This window comes from Saccopteryx bilineata, chromosome 2 (assembly GCF_036850765.1).
Source record: "Saccopteryx bilineata isolate mSacBil1 chromosome 2, mSacBil1_pri_phased_curated, whole genome shotgun sequence".
In the NCBI taxonomy this organism is placed as follows: Eukaryota; Metazoa; Chordata; class Mammalia; order Chiroptera; family Emballonuridae; genus Saccopteryx; species Saccopteryx bilineata.
Genome location: NC_089491.1, coordinates 304,719,782 through 304,742,018, shown reverse-complemented (window position 1 = coordinate 304,742,018; position 22,237 = coordinate 304,719,782). Strand labels below are relative to the sequence as shown.

The following is a 22,237-nucleotide window of genomic DNA, read 5'->3' as shown; positions in this document are numbered from 1 at the left end:
TCTTTTTAACATCTCAAACCTTAATTTCCATTTTCCTACTTTATATTGTAAATCTAAGTTTAAAAATTCCTCCTCGTAAAGAGATAAACAGGGTGCAGGGAAGGGCAAAAGTAGGTTTACAGCTGTGAATACATGAAACAGAGTATGTTCTTGTATTAGTATTTATTATTGTATTACTTTTCATAGGAACAACTGTAAACCTACTTTTATCCCACCCTGTATAAAAGCTTCCATATAAGGGTCAGACAGCCTGGATTTCAAGAGTCTTAGATACACTTTAACTAAATGATATTAAACAAGTGAACTGAAAGGATTAAGAGAAATATGCCACAATGACTGACTAGTGGTGGTGCAGTGAATAGATGGTAAACCTGGGATGCCGAGGTCCCAGGTTAGAGGCCCCTGGTCACTGGCTTGAGTAGGGCTGCCAGCCTGAACATGGGATCATTGACATGACTCTATGATCACTGGCTAAGCAGGAGGACCCCTCTTCCCCAAGGCACATATATGTATGAGAAGCAATCAATGAACTAAACTGCCTGATCAGGTGGTGGCATAGTGGTAGAGCATCGTCTTGGGAGCCCGAGGACTCAGGTTCCAAATAACTAAAGTGCTGAAAAAATACGAATTGATGCTTCTCATCTCTCTGCCTCTAGACCAGGGGTCCCCAAACTTTTTACACAGGGGGCCAGTTCACTGTCCCTCAGACTGTTGGAGGGCCAGACTATAAAAAAAACTATTAACAAATCCCTATGCACACTGCACATATCTTATTTTAAAGTAAAAAAACAAAACGGGAACAAATACAATATTTACAATAAAGAAAAGTAAATTTAAATCAACAAACTGACCAGTATTTCAATGGGAACTATGGGCCTGCTTTTGGCTAATGAGATAGTCAATGTGCTCCTCTCACTGACCACCAATGAAAGAGGTGCTCCTTCCAGAAGTGCAGTGGGGGCCAGATAAATGGCCTCAGGGGGCCACATGTGGCCCGCGGGCCGTAGTTTGGGGACCCCTGCTCTAGACGCACAATAATGTGAATGTATTTAACTTACTGAACTGTATACTTAAAATGGTTAGGATGGTAAATTTTGTTATTTTACCATAATTAAAAACATAAAAATATTTTCTTTCTAAAAAACATACTATTTGGGGGGGACTAGTAATCAAATGCCTACCATGTTCTAGCAAAATAGTGATTTTTAATGACAGATGCCATGAGAAACAGTATTATCATCATAACGCAAAGGTAAGCATTTTCTGCATTACTTAGGATCAAGGACTATAGGAGATGTGACCAGGGGAAGGAAAGTATCCAGAAGAGGGAGTTTTAATTTCAATCATTAGCCCTATGGCGCAGTGGATAGAGTGTACCCCTGGAGCATTGAGTTCACTGGCTGGAGCCCAAGGGTGCCAGGAAGGCCACCAGTTGGAGCCCTGGTTAGGGCACATGTGAGAAGCAATCAATGGCACTACTAGGTGGAACAAGATGATGTTTTCTCTTTCTCACACACACAATATCTTAATCACCAATAATGTACAATTTCTGAAATTGTAAGCGTAATTATTCTAGCTTACCCATGCTGGTGGGATCGCAACTCAAATATCAGTATAATTTCTGGGTACCATAAATCAGTGAATACATTCTGTGAAACTATATAAAGGAAGATAACTAGAATGGTGAAAGGTATTGTCATATGAAGAACAAGTGAATAAACTAGATTTTTAACTTGAATAAGGAAAAATGTTTAGCTACCTTAGGACTTTGAAATGAAAGTATTAGTAAACTTTGGTTATCAGATCAATTAAGTGTGAGTTCAATATGAAGAACTTCCTAGCGCAGTGGATAGAGCGTCGGACTGGGATGCACAGGACCCAGGTTCGAAGCCCTGAGGTCGCCAACTTGAGCTTGGGCTCATCTGGTTTGAGCAGGGCTCGCCAACTTGAGCCCGGGGTCACTGGTTTAAGCAAGGGGTCAACTCGGTCTGTTGAGGCTCCCCCCCAGTCAAGGCACATATGAGACAGCAATCAATGAACAACTAGGGAGTTGCAACGAGGAGTTGATGCTTTTCGTCTCTCTCTCCCCCCTTCCTGCCTTCCTGATAGTCTGTCCCTATCTGTCCCTCTCTGTCAAAACAAAAACAAAAACAAAACAAACAAACAAAACACAACTTTCTAGCCCTGGCCAGGTAGCTCAGTTGGTTAGAGTGTTGTCCTAATAGGCTAAGGTTGTGGTTTCGATTCCCAGTCAGGGCATACACACAAAACGACCAACAAATGCATATGGAACAACAAAGTGGTGTCTCTTTCTTTCCTCTCTCTAAATTTAATTAAAAAAAACACACAACAACTTTCTAACAGATTGACAATGACAATTACTTTCTTAGTGTATCACTAGGAAACACTCCAGAAAGGAATTATAGTACAGAATCTTTGTTAGTAAGAATTCTGGATTCTTATTCTAGATCTTCAAGCAAATCACTTAATTTCTCTATCTTCTGTTGAATCTGATGACTGTAGTTGATGGCAGATCTAAGAAGTTAGTTTATAAATTAAATATTATTAAAGCTTAATGAAAAAGATTTTTTTTTTCATTGCAAATAGTCAACTATTCTTTTGCATGCTACACATCTTCTTAACACATACTGCTGTACCATTTCTTTTCCTCACTAACCTGAGCCTTCTGAATGTAACAACCGTATCTTACATCCACAATTCTGGTACAGAGCAAGTAAAAAGTAGACAAATGTATACTGATTATTTTGCTTTTAGGACCAAATTTAAGAGATGTGCAAAAAAAATTTAGAACACTAATTTTATAAGATATGTTAGAATATAAAATCCCTTCTCCTTAAAGTCTCATCTCTTGCCACTTAAGAATCAAGCAACCCAAGAACTTTGTGATTCCTCCCATCATGTTGATTCTTTTTTTTTTTTCTTTTAATTTTATTTATTCATTTTTAGAGAGGAGAGAGAGAGAGAAGGGGGGAGGAGCTGGAAGCATCAACTCCCATATGTGCCTTGACCGGGCAAGCCCAGGGTTTCGAACCAGCGACCTCAGCATTTCCAGGTCGATGCTTTATCCACTGCGCCACCACAGGTCAGGCCTCATGTTGATTCTTATTGGTTATGCTGCTTCTTGCCTAGAATGCTGTCGTATCACTCCCACTCAGATTCAACCTCACTTCAATGCCTTTAATCCTTTGATACTATATAATCTATAACATGTCTGTTTTCTCTACTAAATGTGAACTTGAAGACAGATGTTGTCTTGCCTTCATTTGGAAGATCAAATTCAAGAGGTACATTTGATGAGTAAATGGAGTTGGCATCTGCCAAGGATTAGGGGAGGAAAGGGCATCAGTAGAGAGGATGTATGTGTCACTGGAGTTTTCATTTAATTACCACTGCCCTAATGACAAAAAAAAATTTAGTTTTTTCCATATTAAAGAACTTATTACTTTAAATTGAAAAAATTAAAGATGCAACCATTTAGTACATTTTTTTCTATTCTACTTTTCAACAAGAATTACAAAATGCCACTGTAGCACTGGTGGGGTAGGTCAGTTAGAGTGCTGTCCTAATACACCAAGGTTGCGGGTTTGATCTCCAATCAGAGCACATACAAGAAGCAACCACTGAATGCATAAAGAAGTGGAACAATAATAAGTATTTTTTTCTTTCTAAAAATATATTTTTAAAATATTATGCAGACTGTACTGACATAATAAGCAATTAAACTTAAACTTAAATTTTCAAAATCAATTAGACCACCCCTTTCTTTGAAACACTATTTTAATTCTCGATGTTAAGATGGCCAGAATTCTTACATAATAAATGTCACATCACAAAAACTATAAAACCTGAGTAAAGCAAAATACGAATACAGAAGCAACCTTGTCTTATAGGTAACTAGTCAAAAAATCTGCCCATCTACATATAAATGCTAAAGAGGGAAAAGAAAAAAAATTAAAAATCTGTGATAACAAGGTTCATTCACAAGTCATTATAATGATTTATAATAATAGTTTGGTTCATTTCCTACCCTCTAAAGCAGCTATTCCAAACAACATATTTTTGATAAACTTATCCTATGTAAACTGGAAATTGACAAGATATATTGGGATAGAAGCACAGTAATTAAGAGAAATATTTAAGTCTAAGGGCATAGGAAGTTCTACTTCTTGCTCAAAACAAAGAAACTTTTACTTCTTCAAAATACCATAAATTAAATGCCAAAGCTAAGCCAACTCTTTAGTGTAAAATGAGCGCCAACAGCCTGACCTGTGGTAGCGCAGTGGATAAAGCGTCAACCTGGAAATGCTAAGGTCGCCAGTTCAAAACTCTGGGCTTGCCTGGTCAAGACACATATGGGAGTTGATGCTTCCAGCTCCTCCCCCCCTTCTCTCTCTCTGTCTCTCTCTCCTCTCTAAAATGAATAAATTAAAAAAAAAAAAGCAGAAAGTAGGGAAAAAAAATGAGCACCAACAACTACAACTGGGAAAACAACAAAATTTCAATATTGAATAGAGGTTAAAAACAGATTTTTGAATTGGGTTTAAATCCTGGCTCTGCACTTAAGTTTTATGTCCTTAATAAGTTACTTCCCCTCAATGAACTTCAGTTTTCTCACCTGTAAAATAGGAAAAACAGTATCTACCTTTCAAGAGTTTTGTGAGTGCCAAGTACACAACTATCCAATAAATAGCAGCTATTACTTGTAAGCACTAACTTGTTCTACCCAGAGTATCACTTCAATCTTTTGTTTTTTCCAGAGAAAGAGAAAGAGAAACACTGATTTGTTACACATATTCATTGTTCAGTTCTTGTATGTCCCCTGACCAGGAAGGGAACCCACAAACTTGGCATATTGGGACACTCCAACCAACTGAACTACTTGGTTAGGGTGGTGTGACACTCTTAATATTCTTAATCATCTGAATATTCATTCTGTTTTAAAATGTCTTAGAGTATTGGTTCTCATACCATTTAGAAAGAATGCCATAAAAGGTTTGTGGCTCATTTCATTAAAATGCAATACCAAAATGCCCGTTTTTATATTATTTCCAACTTCATGAAAAAGTTTTCAGTTTACCATTAAGGCCAGAAAAAGTAGCAGAAGTAGCTATTTTAAAGTCACGATACAAGTTAAATAATTTCTATCACTCAAATCAACTGGAGTTCCATTTAAACAAGTCTAAAAGTTTGTACTAGGAAAGAATTACAACCCTGTAAGAAAAACAAATGTTCAAGTACGAAATATAGAAACAAAAACTTTAATTATGTGCTTACTCTTATTTTTTATTAATTTATTTGTTCATTCATTTATTTAAAGTGAGAAGAATCAGTAAGACAGACTCTTGCATGCAGAGACTGGGATCCATCCAGCAACCCCCATCTGAAGCCCATGCTCCAATCAACCAAGTTATTTTTTCCACTTGAGGCTGATGCGCAGGGACCAACCAAACCATCCTCAGCGCCTAACAATAGAGTCACTGGCTACTAGAGGGAAAGAGAGAGAGAAAAGAGAGTGTGACCGGGAGAAAAGCACATGGTCACTTCTCTGTATGCCCTGACCAGATTCGGATCCAGGACATCTATTTGCCGGGGCCAACACTCTATCCATTGAGCCAATCAGCCAGGGCATGTCTACTCTTACTTTAAAAGCTGGTATGATCCATTTTAATTCTAGTGTACCTTGGTCACAATGAATCAATTCCTAGATGATCACCAGAGAGCTGAGATGAGAAGCCCCCATATTTGTATCAGTTTAAAGTGCAAAAATGAAAGGTAAAGTTGGAAGTTAGACAAAGAACACTGAAAGATCTGTTTCGGGCATCAAACGCTAATAACTTAAGCAATTTAGAAGCAAAAGGATTTTCTCCTTCCACTTTTTTCCTGTGGGAGAGACAAAGAGTCAGAGAGAGGGAAAGACAGACAGGAAGGGAGAGAGATGTGAAACATCAATTCTTCGTTGAGGTTCCTTAGTTGTTCACTGATTGATTTCTCATATGTGCCTTGACGGGGTCACTACAGCAGACTGAGTGACCCCTTGCTCGAGCCAGTGACCTTGGGCTCAAGCTGGCGACCTCGGGGTTTCGAACCTGGGTCCTCCACATACCAGTTAGAAGCTCTATCCAATTCACCACAGCCTGGCCAGGCTCTCCTTCCACTTTTAATCATCAACTTCTTTTTACTAAATATTAATACATCTACCTTCCAAATGCTTTTTCTTTCTTATAACAGCAGACATCTAAGATGAAAACATGATACTCCTGAAATCTGAGGTATGTAGAGCCAACATATTGAAGATTCAAGAATCAGTTATTTCAGATATGGAAATTACCAAACCTTTGAGGTTATCTCATCTAACTTCTTAGCTTTCAGATGAGAAAACTAAGATCAAACAATACAGTTCTACCTTATAATAAACCTGAATATCAAAATATGGAGAAAGATAACAAGCAATCTCCGGGTAAGGACGCAGAACTTTTAAAGTCCTGGCCGGTTGGTTCAGTGGTAGAGCGTTGGCCTAGCATGTGAAAGTCCTGGGTTCGATTCCCAGCCTGGGCACACAGAAGCGCCCATCTGCTTCTCTACTCTTCCCCCTCTCCTTCCTCTCTATCTCTCTCTTCCCTTCCCGCAGCCAAGGTTCCATTGGAGCAAATTTGGCCCAAGCGCTGATGGGTCCATGGCCTCCGCCTCCAGGCACTAGAATGGCTCCAGTTGCATCGGAGCATCGCCCCCTAGTGGGCCTGCCGGGTGGATCCCTGTTGGGCACATGTGGGAGTCTGTCTCTGCCTCCCTACTTCTCACTTCAGAAAAATAAAAGAACAGCCCTAAGCTTTATACCACTTAAAAAGCATAGAAACATTTTCTCTAGGCAAATTAGAGATACTTTTAGACAATCTACTTTATTTATTTAGCTCAATCAAGCTTTTCATCTTGAATAAGTTATATTGTTCTGGTCAATGTAGGGAAGAAAAAAACCACCTTGCTAATTTTCTAAAATTCTTTTTTACCTTTTTTTTTAAATTTGAGAGAGAGAGGAGGGGAGAGAAAGACAGGAACATCAATCTGTTCCTGTATGTGCCTGACCAGGGATCAAACAGGCAACTTCTACCTTCAGAACAATGCTAACCAACCGAGCTATCTGGCCAGGGCTAATTTTCTAGAATTTAACAAGTTTCTCATTAGGCACTTAAAAGTACATTTGAAATCTGAGTTTTGAGAAACCCAAAATAGCCAGAATAGATCTTTCCACTAATACTGTAGGTGGTAAAGATTTCATTTCCTCAGATTAATGAGAACCTGGAGAAAAACGTTTTTTGATCTATAGGTCACAACCAACTTCTGGGTCCTGATATCAATTTACTGTGTATAATCATCATTTTCAAAGAAAAAGGAAATAGAAAATATCAGAGAAAATTGTACTTATTAAATAATAAGTTCCTGAAACCAGTTTGTGAACTTGTATATAGCAAACTGCAACGTCACATTTATTTATTATTGGAACCTCATCAAAAAAGTTTGAGAGCCTCTATGTTAGACTAAAAAGTAGATTGCAAGATTTCCAAAAGCTCTACAAAAAAACGATGTTATTGATCCATAGCCACAAAAGAAGAACAACTTCTATTTAGATTTCATGTCTTTTTAAAAAAAATCACTTTTTCAAGCTTAAACACTCATAAAACCTATCAGTTTTCTGGCATGTTTGTGGAGGGGGGAGGGGTGATGATATCATGTGTACTATATGTACTAGAGGCTACTGGACTTTAGACAAGCTAATCCAACCTTACCCAAAACATATCCTATCAAAAAGGGAATGACTGAGAACCTCTTCTGATATCCCTAGGCAGCCTATTCTAAAAAAACTACAATAATGAAAGTTCTTCTCAATGAGGTTAAATCTGCCTCTAAAGAGTTCATACACTGATTTTATTTCCTCTACCTCCTGGAATACCATGATCTAAATCTTTTTTTTTTTTTTTAATTTACTTTTTTAGATTTTTTTTATTTATTTACTTTTATTAGAGGGGGGAGAGAGAGAGAGAGAGAGAGAGAGAGAGAGAAAGGGGGAGGAGCAGGAAGCATCAACTCCCATATGTGCCTTGACCAGGCAAGCCAAGGGTTTTGAACCAGCGACCTCAGCATTCCAGGTTGACGCTTTATCCACTGCGCCACCACAGGTCAGGCCCCATGATCTAAATCTAACACCTCCTCACTTTGGCAAGGTAGTTCAGTTGGTTAGAGCAAGGGTCCCCAAACTACAGCCCGCATGCGGCCCCCTGAGGCCATTTATCTGGCCCCCGCTGCACTTCTGGAAGGGGCACCTCTTTCATTGGTGGTCAGTGAGAGGAGCACATTGACATCTATTAGCCAGAAGCAGGCCCATAGTTCCCATTGAAATACTGGTCAGTTTGTTGATTTAAATTTACTTGTTCTTTATTTTAAATATTGCATTTGTTCCCGTTTTGTTTTTTTACTTTAAAATAAGATATGTGCAGTGTTCATAGTTTGTTTTTTTTACTTTTTTTTTTTGTATTTTTCTGAAGCTGGAAACGGGGAGGCAGTCAGACTCCCGCATGCGCCCGACCGGGATCCACCCAGTACGCCCACCAGGGGGCAATGCTCTGTCGTGACCAGAGCCACTCTAGTGCCTGGGGCAGAGGCCAAGGAGCCATCCCCAGTGCCCCGGCCATCTTTGCTCCAACGGAGCTTCAGCTGTGGGAGGGGAAGAGAGAGACAGAGAGGAAGGAGAGGGGGAGGGGTGGAGAAGCAGATGGGCACCTCTCCTGTGTGCCCTGGCCGGGAATCGAACCTAGGACTCTTGCACGCCAGGCCGACGCTCTACCACTGAGCCAACCGGCCAGGGCCCATAGTTTTTTTTTATAGTCTGGCCCTCCAATGGTCTGAGGGACAGTGAACTGGTCCCCTGTGTAAAAGTTTGGGGACCCTTGGGTTAGAGAATGGTTCTGATATGCCAAGGATGTGGATTCGACCCCTGGCCAGGTTACATATAAGAACTGATCAATGAATACAAATCGCTGTTTTTCTGTCTCCCATCCTCTCTAAAAATCAGTTTTTAAAAAATATTTCAATTTGCCTGACCAGGCGGTGGCGCAGTGGATAGTGTGACAGAGGACCCAGGTTTGAAACCCCAAGGTCTCAGGCTTGAGCGTGGGCTCACCAGTTCAAGCGTGGAATCATAGATAGGACCCTGGCTGGCTTGAACCCAAAGGTTGCTGGCTTGAGCAAAGGGTCACTGGGACTTCAGTAGCCCCCTGGTCAAGGTACATTTGAGAAAGCAATCAATCAACTAAGGTTCCACAACAAAGAACTGATGCTTCCCATTTCTCTCCCTTCCTGCCTGTCTGTCCCTATCTATCCCTCTCTCTGGCTAAAATAATTAATTAATAAATAAATAAATAAAATTAAATCTAACACCCTCTCCATTGAGCAGCCCCTAAGATTTATGCAGCATTTTTTTTCCTTTAAGACTAAATACTAGAGTTCCTTTTAACTCTGCCTGATAATGTATTTCGAGCATCCTCACAATCCAATTGCTTCCCTCCACAACACCTCAGATTTAGTAAAGTCTATTAAGTAGTGAGCTGATCTAAACCGAATATGGTTTTTAAAAGGTATGTAGGGGAGCCTGACCAGGCGGTGGCACAGTGGATAGAGCACTGGACTGGGACGCGGAGGACCCAGGTTCGAGATCCTGAGGTCTCCAGCTTGAGCGCGGGCTCATCTGGTTTGAGCAAAGCTCACCAGCTTGGACCCAAGGTCGCTGGCTCGAATAAGGGGTTACTCAGTCTGCTGTAACCCCCCCCCCCCCCGTCAAGGCACATGAGAAACCAATCAATGAACTAAGGAATCGCAACGAAGAACTGATGTTTCTCATCTCTCTCCGTTCCTGTCTGTCTGTCCCTCTCTATCCCTCTCTGTCCTTGTAAAAAAAAGAAAAAGAAAAAAAAAGGCAGGGGGTGTGTATGGGAGCCCTGGCTGGGTAGCTCAGTTGGTTAGAGCATTGTCCCAAAGCACAAAGATTGCTGGTTCAATCCCTGGTCAGGGCACATACAGAAACAGATCTATGTTCCTGTCTCTTTCTCTCTTGCTAAAAAAATCAATAAATTAAAAAATTAAAAAAAAAAAAAAGGTAGGGGAGGAAGGCTGATCAGGATCAGGACCGCTTTCTTCCTATTCTACTCTACATTAGTTCTAACACAATCTAAGATTTCAGTTGCCTTTGGGCTGTAAAATCACACAATGGACTGTATATTGCAATATCAATGCTAAAAAACTCATTTTCCCAAAATCTAAAACCTTCTTGTGTATTGATACTTCAACATATTTTTTATCATTCTCAAATTCAAATTATCTGCAAATTTAATCAGCATAGGTCAAGAACACAGCCTTTTAAGGCATCAGGGGAAATCTTCCAAGTTGACATTTATCAGTCTTCTCTGGGCATGGATACTGAGGGACAAGTCCATCACAGCAAACTATCATTCTGCCTACATTTCATTTTCCCCACAAGGACCTCGTGTAAAGCTCTGTCAAAATTCCTGTTGAAAGAGTAACCCAGTTAACAGTATTTTTTTACTCTAATAAATTTTTGAAAAAGAAATTGATACTGTTATTTTCTCATTACAGAATTCTCCAACTTGTATTCTGTAAAGATATATTTCCTTAAAATTTCCTGGTCATATCAGCCTAGATACTACCACCTCCTTAAACATGTTAAAGCTTTTTAATTTACTTCTTCCTTTTAAACTTTAATTTTAAATTTTTTTAGTGTGGGGGGGATTGGTGGAAGAGTGTTGAGAAGCATCAACTCCTGGATGCATCACTTAGTTTTTCATTAATCAGTGAACATTTCATATGCTCCTTGACCCAGGGGTTCAAGCCATGCCAGTGATCCCTTGCTCAAGCCAGCAATTGTCAGATCATGTCAATGACCCCACATTCAAGCTCGCAACCTTGTGGTCAAACTGGAGAGCCTATGCTCAAGCCAGCAACCTTGGGGGTTTCTTTATTTCTTTCTATTAAGTGAGAGGTGGGGAGGCAGAAAGACAGACTTCCCTCATGCACCCGGATCAGGATTTACCAGGAAAGCCCCCAATGGTGCAATGCTCTGCCCACCTGGAGCCAATGCTCAATTGCTCGGCAACCGAGCTATTTTAGTGCCTGAGGCAAGGCCATGGTGCCACACTCAGTGCTGGGGGCCAACTTGCTCAAATGAGCCATGGCTGGGGGAGTGTGGGGAGAGAGAGAGAAGGGGGAGGGAAAGGGATGGAGAAGCAGATGGTCGCTTCTCTTGTGTGCCTGATCAGTAGTCGAACCCTAGACTTCCACATGCCAGGGCCAATGCTCTACTGCTGAGCCAACCAGCCAGGGCCAACCTTGGGGTTTCAAACCTGGGACCTCAGTGTTCCAGGTTGATGCTCTATTCACTGTGCCATACCACCTGCCAGGCTTAAATTTTATTTATTTTTTAAATCAAATTTATTAGGGTGATATTGGTTAACATAATTATATAGGTTTCAGGAATCTTAATTTTATAGCACATCTCTGTACAACGTATTGTGCTCACCACCCCACCACGTCACGTCTTTGTCCATCACCATTTATACCCCCCTTATACCTTCCTCCACCGCCCCATGCAATCACCACACTGTTTCCCATTAAATATACAATACTAAAGCTTTGAAAAAGCTGCATTAAAAAAAAAATGCGGCCCTGGCAGGTTGGCTCAGCGGTAGAGCGTCGGCCTAGCGTGCGGAGGACCCGGGTTCGATTCCCGGCCAGGGCACACAGGAGAAGCACACATTTGCTTCTCCACCCCTCCGCCGCGCTTTCCTCTCTGTCTCTCTCTTCCCCTCCCGCAGCCGAGGCTCCATTGGAGCAAAGATGGCCTGGGCGCTGGGGATGGCTCTGTGGCCTCTGCCTCAGGCGCTAGAGTGGCTCTGGTCGCAACATGGCGACGCCCAGGATGGGCAGAGCATCGCCCCCTGGTGGGCAGAGCGTCGCCCCATGGTGGGCGTGCCGGGTGGATCCCGGTCGGGCGCATGCGGGAGTCTGTCTGACTGTCTCTCCCTGTTTCCAGCTTCAGAAAGATGAAAAAAAAAAAAAAAAAAAATGCTAGCCCTGGCCGGGTAGCTCAGTTGGTTAGAATCTTCTCCCAACATGCCAATGTTGTAGGTTCAATCTCCTGTGAGGACACATACAATAATTAACCAAAGAATGAATAAATAAGTGGAACAACAAATTTATGTTCCTTTCTCCCTCAAAAAAAAAAAAAAAGAATAAAAGAACTAAATTACCTATACTGTAAAAACAAAATTTTAATCAAATGCTTGCAATATCCTTGGAAGTCAACATTATGAGAAACACTCATCTACAACATTTTTTGTGCGAATCTGTGCTTTTTATTTTAAGAATGAGGAACTTTTTTAAAAGATTTTTTATTTATTCATTTTTTTATTGGAGAGAGAGAGAGAGGAGAGATAGAACAGAGGGAGGAGCAGGAAGCATCAACTCCCATATGTGCCTTGGCCAGGCAAGCCCAGGGTTTTGAACCAGCAACCTCAGTGTTCCAGGTCAACGCTTTATCCACTGTGCCACCACAGGTCAGGCCAAATCTGTGCTGACTTTTATCAATAATTGCAACAGCAGTGACTATATGCCAGATACTTCACTAAAATTCTCACTAACAGTGCTCTCCCTCTGGGAGCACACACTGCGCCTTTCCCTTCCACCTCTTCTTCCCCCAGGCACCTTACCTTTGCCTTTCTCTTTCCTAAGCTACAAGGACTCTTCTGCCTGTTAACTTGTTCCCTGAGCCTGTGCAGCCCAGCTGGTTTACTTCTATTACCTCCTTAACTTACTAAATAAACTTAAAAAATTTCTCATTTAATTCTCACAATGATCTCTCAAGAGGCACTAATTAACATTAATTTTATCTGAAGAATCTAATGCTCAGAAAGACTAAGTAGCTTCACTACAGCTATAAGCTACAAAAAATGGTAAAGTCAATTTTCCAACTCTACACATGGCACTATGGATACTTACACTTGTTGCCTCTAAAATCTCAAACATTCATACAAATCTAACTCCTCTATAGAACTGATGTCAGCCTGACCTGTGGTGGGGCAGTGGATAAAGTGTCGACCTGGAATGCTGAGGTCACTGGTTCAAAACCCTAGTTTCTGCTCCTCGTTGTTCTCTCTCCTAAAATGAATAGTCTTAAAAAAAAAAAAACCTCAAAAACTGATGCCATTAAAGTTTCCGCATATTAACTATCCCGCTCACCTTTAAAATTTACTTTCTTCTCCATTCTTATATCCTTTAAATATAATTCATATGCCAAATTTTCATAAAATATAAGAATATTAGTTCATAGAAACCAGTGTACTTGAACTCAATTTAGGGTAATTTCTTACAAATGCTTCATGTATCTAGAGCTTTAAGTTTCTTTTGGCTAAGATATATTACTTCCACTGCATCTTATATCATCTCTTATTTACAATTAAACATAACACTTTTAAAGTCACAGACAGAAGCAAAAAGTAAAACAAACAAGCAAAAAAGAAATTATAGGAAAGAGCACCTAAAAGTTCTTCAAATGGAAAAAATAGATTTCTATTTTCTCCAGAAAAATGAACAGGGTGAAGGAGTTCTGAATGATGAGCCAGGCATATCTGCTTATTAAGTAATTTTCATAATCTCCCACTAAGTCTTTTTTTTAGACCAACAGGCTGTTTTAGTCCAGATGAATAAATATTAACACTTGTATGGCACCTCTTATTCCCAAAGTATTCATTCTAGGTAGAAAAATATTTTGCTTAAGTCACACACAAATTTCAATAAGTATTAAGATAAAATGGGCTAGATTTTTGCCCACGTCAATTTAGTGCAAACCCTATACAATTAGGAACAGAGAAACCTCAACCAGATGAAAATGAAGGGGTCTCAGATGTGCACATACACCAAGTAGAGTCCTGACTGCACTAGAGAGGTTGTTGAAACCTCAGTGGAATCTTCCCCAATTGTCTTAACCCTACTGGCAGGGACATATCTGTAGCCCTATAAAGTTAGGTTTATTGACTCATTACAATGGTGATGACTAACCAAAAGTGTGAAACATTTCACCAAACAGGAAAATTAATAGGATTTGGGAAAGGATAGAATTTAGGTGAAATTTAAACAAAGCAGTAGGCTCAGTAGGACACTAGGATTGTGTGTAAAGGGGCCAACAATAAGTCTGGGCTGCAAATTGGACCTCTTATCCTACTTCTTGGCAAAGTTAAGGTAGATGTGAAATTTGTGTCTAACAATCCCTCCTCTGAAGATCTGGAGTTGTATATTGAGGCTGGCTCTCCCTGTTAAAAGGACTTAGCTATTTCTGACAAAAGTGTGACATTTCATTCTTACTGATATAATTTCAAATAGCGAAAGTTTTGATAGTCTCTGATTTTTTGAGAACACAAACCTTCACAAATGCAGCAGGTATGTGAAATTCAGACAACTGTGCTATTTTCCCAGCCTGACAAAAAGCAGGGTGGATTTTTACTTCTTTCAGTTAAGCTAATTTTTAGTTTCTCAATAAGTTCACCTTCTGGGTCATTTTGTTTTGACACATGAAATCTCCCTGAAAAGCACCCTTGCTTAGCATATAACTGAGCAGGTACACAATTCAAATAGATATGCACTAAGAAGCACCTGAAAATATGGCATATCCAGTTCAAACACTTTTTGGCAACCTGTAGTCTCTTCACTTACATATTTCAGACTAGCTATCTAAAAAATACAGCAATATAATTTATTAGACAATCAGTTCCATTTCCTAAAATCCAGATACTATTACCTTTTTTAAGACAAAACAAAGGAGGCCCCAGTTTGACCAAAGTGGTCCTACAGTAAATATTTTTTTCTATTGTGTTCAACATGGCAGTATCCTAAATTAAGACTATCTCTAGTCTCAATAATCCAAGATATTTCATCTACAGTATATGAGTCACATTTATTTCTTTGCAGCTGAGAATTTTAAAAAATGCAAACAGAAGTAACACTTCACAGCATGCTCAGTAACCTGTTAATAAGTTCAAGCAACCAAGTTTGCAACACAACCCATGTGGGTTTAAATCTTACTAACTCCAAAAGGGCACCATTCACATTGACTATAATGTGGATGTAATAGAGATGATGTCCCAGAGTTACACAGTATGGTGGCCTTGTTTTATGTTTTTAGACCAAAAAATATGAGTACTTAAATAAAACCAATCTTCCTTTATTCAAAATTACTTTCTCCTCTATTATATTAACTTTTAGAGCTGAAAGAAACCTGTAAGACAAAGCTTGAAAATTATATGCTTTGTAAATGCATTTTATTATTATTTTTTTGTATTTTTCTGAAGCTGGAAACGGGGAGAGACAGTCAGACAGACTCCCGCATGAGCCTGACCGGGATTCACCCCGCATGCCCACCAGGGGGCGACGCTCTGCCCCTCCGGGGCATCACTCTGCCACGACCAGAGCCACTCTATCGCCTGGGCAGAGGCCAAGGAGCCATCCAGAGCGCCCGGGCCATCCTTGCTCCAGTGGAGCCTTGGCTGCGGGAGGGGAAGAGAGAGACAGAGAGGAAGGGGGGGGGGTGGAGAAGCAAATGGGCGCCTCTCCTATGTGCCCTGGCCGGGAATTGAACCCGGGTCCCCCGCACGCCAGGCCGACGCTCCACCGCTGAGCCAACCGGCCAGGGCCTGTAAATGCATTTTAATTTGTAAAATATTATTCAAATGGAGTTCACCATCTCCATTAGATAAACCTAAGTAGAGAATGGAACTGTCTTCTAAAACCCAGGTTTCTTTTGCTATGCAATGCTACCTTCCCACAATAGCTTAATTGCTGATTTAAAACACTAAAAATGCAACTTACCTTATTAGCTTGTAACTTTTGTAAAGTTCAATCAACTCCATTTTTAATCTTAATTTCCTTCTAATTGTAATGTACTAATGAGTGTTATAGGTGTTGAACCTTTTCAAATGCCTTTTAGTATTTTTACTTACAAGATCAATTTAAAAAATTGATTGATTTTAGCGAGACAGGGAGAGAGAAAGAAGCATTCATCTGTTGTTGCTCTACTTAGTTGTGCCCTCACTGGTCGCTTCCCATGTTCCTGGAGTAGGGATCCCACCTTAGTGTTTCAGGACACTCTACCCTACTCAGATAACTGGCCAGGGCCTCTCTGTCTTTTAATATGATAAATAAGAGATAGATTTTAAGTTTTATTCCTGGTACAAATCCTAATACACACTGGATTAAGTTCACTAACATTCTGTTTAGCATTTTTGCATCTATACTTATAACTGGTCCTGTCACTTAATTTAGCCAAGCCTCAGTTACCTCACAAATGAAATGGAGATAATATATACCTTGCTTGAAGAGTTGTTTCAAGATTTTGAAATACGTGGAAAGTACCTGGAAAAATATTTTGGTACAAAGAGTTGCTTGGTGATAGCTCTATTGAGTTACAACATTTTATTTTTTTCTAAAACTAAAGGTTGAGACTTCTGTTAAAGGTCCAAAAATCTCTATTGCAAAGTTTAGAAATTCAGAAAGTTCTGGAAACCTAGTTTTTCCCCCACAACTTATATGGTAGCAAACCTGGCTTGACCTAAACAATAAGAGCTTCTTAGTTTCCTGTGTGTAAAAATTGCTGCTTTACTATAGATAGTAATGTGTTTGATATGAGCACTACTTCAGACTCACTGGTGATGGTAATACCAATACAGTATAAACACGCTGTCACCATTCTAAATTTTTTTGCAGAAATTTTGTTTCTATCTCTGAAAATTATTTGAAATACTGAGCTAAACAAAACTACTTAAAACATTTGGGCCCTGGCCGGTTGGCTCAGCGGTAGAGCGTTGGCCTGGCGTGCGGGGGACCAGGGTTCGATTCCCGGCCAGGACACATAGGAGAAGCGCCCATTTGCTTCTCCACCCCCCCCCTTCCTCTCTCTCTCTCTTCCCCTCCCGCAGCCAAGGCTCCATTGGAGCAAAAATGGCCCGGGCGCTGGGGATGGCTCCTTGGCCTCTGCCCCAGGCGCTAGAGTGGCTCTGGTCTCAGCAGAGCGAGGCCCCGGAGGGGCAGAGCATCCCGTGCTGGGTGGATCCCGGTGGGGCGCATGTGGGAGTCTGTGGGAGTCTGTCTGACTGTCTCTCCCGTTTCCAGCTTCAGAAAATTAAAAAAAAACAAAAAAACAAAAAAACATTTGGGCCACATTTTCCCTAAAACATTTCCTATATAGAACAAAAAAAAAAAATCTATGTATGCTGAATGTACTCACCACTGAAGAGATTACTAAAAAAATATCTGACCATCCTCGTGCAAAATACTAGGAAGGGAAGACTGGTAACATGGAAATAACACTAGATTTGTATTCCGAGTATCTAGCTTCAAGTCTTTATTTATTTTTAGGTGGGGGGTGGGGGAAGAAACATTGGTTTGTTCTTCCACTTATTTATACATTCATTGATTGATTCTTGTATGTGTCCAGACTGGGGATCGAACCCACAACCTCGGTGAATCCATATGACTCTCTAACCAACTAAGCTACCATGGCAGGAGAGTAGGTTCAAATCTTGGTTCTGTTTTAATTGTTCTATAACCTCAAGTAATATTCTTTAAGCTTGTTTCATCATTATGTTTAACAATTCTGTAGAAGATTGTAAATAAGGATAAAACAAGATAAAGTGAAAGCCTCTAGCAAAGTGATTATTTATTTTCAGTAAACTAAAAACTACACTTTAAACATTGTATTGTAATTTTCAGTTTAAATAATTTCATGTATGTTGGGAAATGTTGAACGCTTAAGAACTGTTATAAAATTAACTCCCTTCATTATTGGCTTTGCATGTTATGTGAAATAGCTTTGAAGGAAAAGTCTACAGAAAAGCTTATGTCCTTTTTAGAGGAAAGTGACATATAAATAATAAAATGTACAGATCCAGAGTTAACAAAAATTCAACTGCCCAACTTGGAAGTAGAGTAAGAAGAGATGTAAGAAGCAAGTCTCACTTTAACCACATTTACTAGGATACTAAATTTTTAATGTCTTCCTGTGCCTACTGATATCAAATCCTAAGCTATCAAGAATTTTCAGGTTTCCAAGTTTTCCCTTTAACTGAGGATATTTTATTAAACTGATTTTCTGGAAAGAGAGAATATCAATTTTTAGAATCTAGTCACATCTCAAACAAAATTCTCTTGGAGAAGAAAGCAATCCGGAATCTTGGGAAAGCTATTAATTATCAATATAATTATAAACATGACAAAAAGATAAAAGTAATTTTGTATCAATCTGCAAGAACCTATTCTTTCACATATAAACTTTATTAGAGAGAGAGAGAGAGAGAGAGAGAGAGAGAGACAGGGGGAGGAGCTGGAAGCTTCAACTCTCATATGTGCCTTGACCAGGCAAGCCCAGGGTTTTGAACTGGCGACCTCAGTATTCCAGGTCAACGCTTTATCCACTGCGCCACCACAGGTCAGGCTCATATATAAACTTTAAAGGCTCCTTGCCATCTTAAGCACTAAAGACAAGATACCAAATACATTTATGCTACAAAAAAAGGAGCAAATAAATTTATTTGTGTGACTTGGACCATTTACAATACAGGAGGACGAGGACCTCTGGAAAATATACCAAGCTGAATTTTAATAAACCCAGTTTCTAGACTGGACAAGTCAGTAAATCTCTCTGACCATTTCTAAATTTTACAAGTAATAGCTTTTTTGTTCCTTCCTCACAAGGATGAGTCATGAAAGCACTTTGAAAAGTTTAAAAGTTCTATACATTGCAATAATATCAATACTTAGCAGGCAGAAGGTAAAGTGATTATTGTGCAGTAATGGGAACTGTGAGGATGAGCAAGACTGATTGAGAAACCTAGGTTCCAGACCCAAACTGGTACCTACTAGTGTGTGATGCATTTGTTCAGGGCCCAATTAAGTATCTCGAAAAATAAATTTGCCTAAATCTCTTTCTAGCTCCAAGACTGTAATTTAATGCTATAAACTTGAATCCAAGATCTAAAATATTTGAGCTCTCATTTATATACAATGAATCAGATAAGTTAAAAGGTAAGGATACAATGCAGTATGTCACACACATCCGTGGCAAACCCTGCTGTAGCCTATTCCCTTTATCTGGAAACTGGTGTCAAGTGGCCATTAGTACATTTCTAAATCTCCTTTAAATGCTTACATTAATATTAAAATGAAAATGAATAATATTTACAGTATTCTGAAAACCAGAAAAAACTCAAAATTACATAACGGCCTAAGGGAAGAAACATTCTCCAAAAGATGCCCTGAAACTATTATTTTCCAAAATGATTTTTTTGACTTTTTTTAAACAAGGCTGATTATTCTGATATCAACATTGATTATTAATTTTTTGTTAAATGCCCTCAAATACATAGATTTTCAATGACACCATGAAGCAAAAGCACTTCCCTAACAGGATGTTTTAAATTGAAAATTTAACAAACCACCAAACTCAAGTTTAATTATTTCTGCTTTATTATTGGTCATGATACTTTATAAAAGTTACAAAGAGACTGTATCACTAAAATATATAATAAAAAACCAAGCTGCTTTGAAATAATTCAAAAGTGACCCAAACCCCCCCCACAATATATTAACGTTATTTGTCTATTGGGAGCAAAGTTAAAATTATTTTTAACAACACATTGAGCAAGAAAAACGTGCATAAATCCCAATGCCTCCAAAAAACTTATAGAACAAGCTTAATATATTTGTCTCCACCTGGTGATATTAAGAATTCAGTTTTCAAGTAAAATAAAATTCTGTTGTGTTCCAGTATCTAAACCTGGAAACACAAATTCAGGAATATGAGTTTAATAAAGTCACAATTCATCAAAACCTAGTGAACTAAAAAAAACAAACAACAAAAAAACTCAAAAAACCTAGTGAACTAAAGTTAAAAAGCAGAGAAAAATAATAGTTCAATTTCACCACACAGTAATTTACTTCCAGAAGACAAGAATATCCAATCCACGTAAAACGAATATTTGATACGATTTGACCTGATCATCAAGAATATATTCTACATAAATTGATGGGATATATAGGTCAATTTTTATGCCAAAAAAAGTATATATACTATATAACCTTAAATATCTATTCAGACTCCTTGCCAAAAAATCGGCAAGACTCTTCCCGATGGCAATGGTGAGTTTATCAGAGATGCAGGTTGAAATTAAGAAGGCAGAAAAGCAGTCAGGTAGTTAGAACTCTCCTCACGCCCACCCCGAGCGCAGGGTATGCAGTCCTATCCTACCACCAGTTGTAGACGGCTGGTCTAGACAGGAAACAGAACGGTGTGAATAAAAACCCTTTCCGGGGTTCCAAACCTCTCTTTAGATCTCTAGGTCACAATACTTCCGTTTCTCTCAAAACTTGGAATGAAGGGAAAGCAACAGCTGTTAACATTTTAAAACTAAACCTTTACCTATTTATCCAAAATACACTCTGTAAAGTAGCCCATTCCTTGCATCGAAAACGTCATGGATATTACAGAAAAAGTAATACTGTAGTGGTAACAGCTCTCCTTCTTAAGGCCTCAACTGATTGAATTAAGCCACACCCCTCCTTAAATGGCACATTCCATACAATAGCCAGGACGGCAAGGGCGATTCCACCGTTCGCAGGGGAACGGCAAACTTGTTGAAATTCTCAGGATAAAGTCTAATGGTTAACTGAATCTAACCCCTTCATTATTAAAATTATCCGGGGTAACGAGAGGATTACAAAAACATCGAGACGTGTACGCCGGGTGAGAGTAGAGCTAGCGGGAACGAGAACCACGCCGGATTTGGGTCATGCTATTAACCCGCACATCCCGGAGGAAGGACATTTCCCCGAGGAAGGGCATTTATACTCAGAAGGAAAGGGCAAACTAGGGGGTTTCAACCCGCGCAGAGCCCCGAGTTAGGGCAGAGAAAGCAGTCACTAATTCCCAGGGTCCAGTTCCTAACTCTTTCGCCGTGGGGGAAGGACGGGCCCCGCCCACGCCTGACCCGGGGGCGGGGCCCCGCAGCGACCCCGGAGAACGGAGGCGGGCCCTGTAGCAGCGCTGCCCTCCTCCTCGGTGTGGAACACCCCAGTCCGCTGGAGAAGGAGCCGAGTCCTCTCTCCAGATCCCTACGCAAGCAGAGAGGGGGAAGGGGCAACACTGGTGTCTCCACTCCTCCTCACTTAAGGTGGGGGCCCAAGCCCGGTCGGCCGACGTCTCCGCCTCGGGCTCTAAGGGGCCGGCCCCGAGGAGGTGGGGCCTGGGTGGGGGCGCTGACTTCACACCCCTCCCCCTCCGGCCACAGGCCGTTCAGGGAACACCCCGCCCGCCCCAGTGCAGCGGGTGGGGGAGGCAGCCGAACAGCCCGGAGCCCTGCGGCGGAGCGGGGAGGAGCGCGCATGGGCGCACTGCCGCCACCCCCGCTGAGCACTGCGCGCCAGCAAGGCCCCCCACGTTTAAGGGCGCGCGCAGGCCCCGAAAGGGAGGAGGCCGCGGGTGGCAAGGGAGAGCGCCGACTCTAGGCTTGTGTCCCCCACTCCTTCACCATTTCCCCCTCCACACACACAGTCACACACTCTCCAACCCGCTCCAGGCCTCAGACTCCGCACTGACCTGACAGGCCGAGACATGTTCGCTGTCGAATCAGGACCGAGTTGAGAAGCCAAAGACTAGGACCCCCCCCCACCCCGCGCGCTTGGCGCCCCACCCCCCCCAACTGGGCCGACGGGGCCGATACCGCAGAACCCCGAGCTGCTGGCTTCTCGAACTCCGACGCTCCTTGGTTCAGAGACCCGTAATCAGACGAACCCCCCGCTCCCCCGTCTCTTCAAAATGGATGAATCAAACCAGCCGAAAATGCGCCAAAGCCGCCGTGCAACCGAACTAGTGGGGTTTGTAAACTCCGCCCCAAAACGCCCGGTCATTGGCGGTTTTTGCCAGATGCGCCGAGCTTATTAGTCCGTTTGAATCATCACGCCCCCAGGCTCCGCCCCTCCCCTTGATAGGCCCCACCTCCCCCATTGGGTCCTGCTAGTTAAGATGCTCTGAGAGCGCACGGCCGCAAAACAAAAATGGTCGCTGCGCGACCCGCCCCCTGGTTTCCACTCCAGAGTTGCAGATTCGTCTTGG

At 41.0% G+C, this 22,237-nt stretch overlaps 1 protein-coding gene across 2 annotated transcripts in view; it reads right to left on the bottom strand.

Moving 5' to 3' along the window:
* The window catches only part of NUCKS1 (nuclear casein kinase and cyclin dependent kinase substrate 1), a 36,472-nt gene extending 14,512 nt beyond the window's left edge, over positions 1-21,960 (bottom strand). The window contains exon 1 of one of the 2 annotated variants that reach the window (XM_066261560.1): positions 21,722-21,960. In XM_066261560.1, the coding sequence (XP_066117657.1) occupies positions 21,722-21,738 (17 nt within the window). In that variant the 5' untranslated portion in view covers positions 21,739-21,960. The remainder of the gene's footprint in view (positions 1-21,721) is intronic. The other variant, XM_066261559.1, reaches the window with a different exon arrangement.
* Positions 21,961-22,237: the final 277 nt, after the last annotated feature.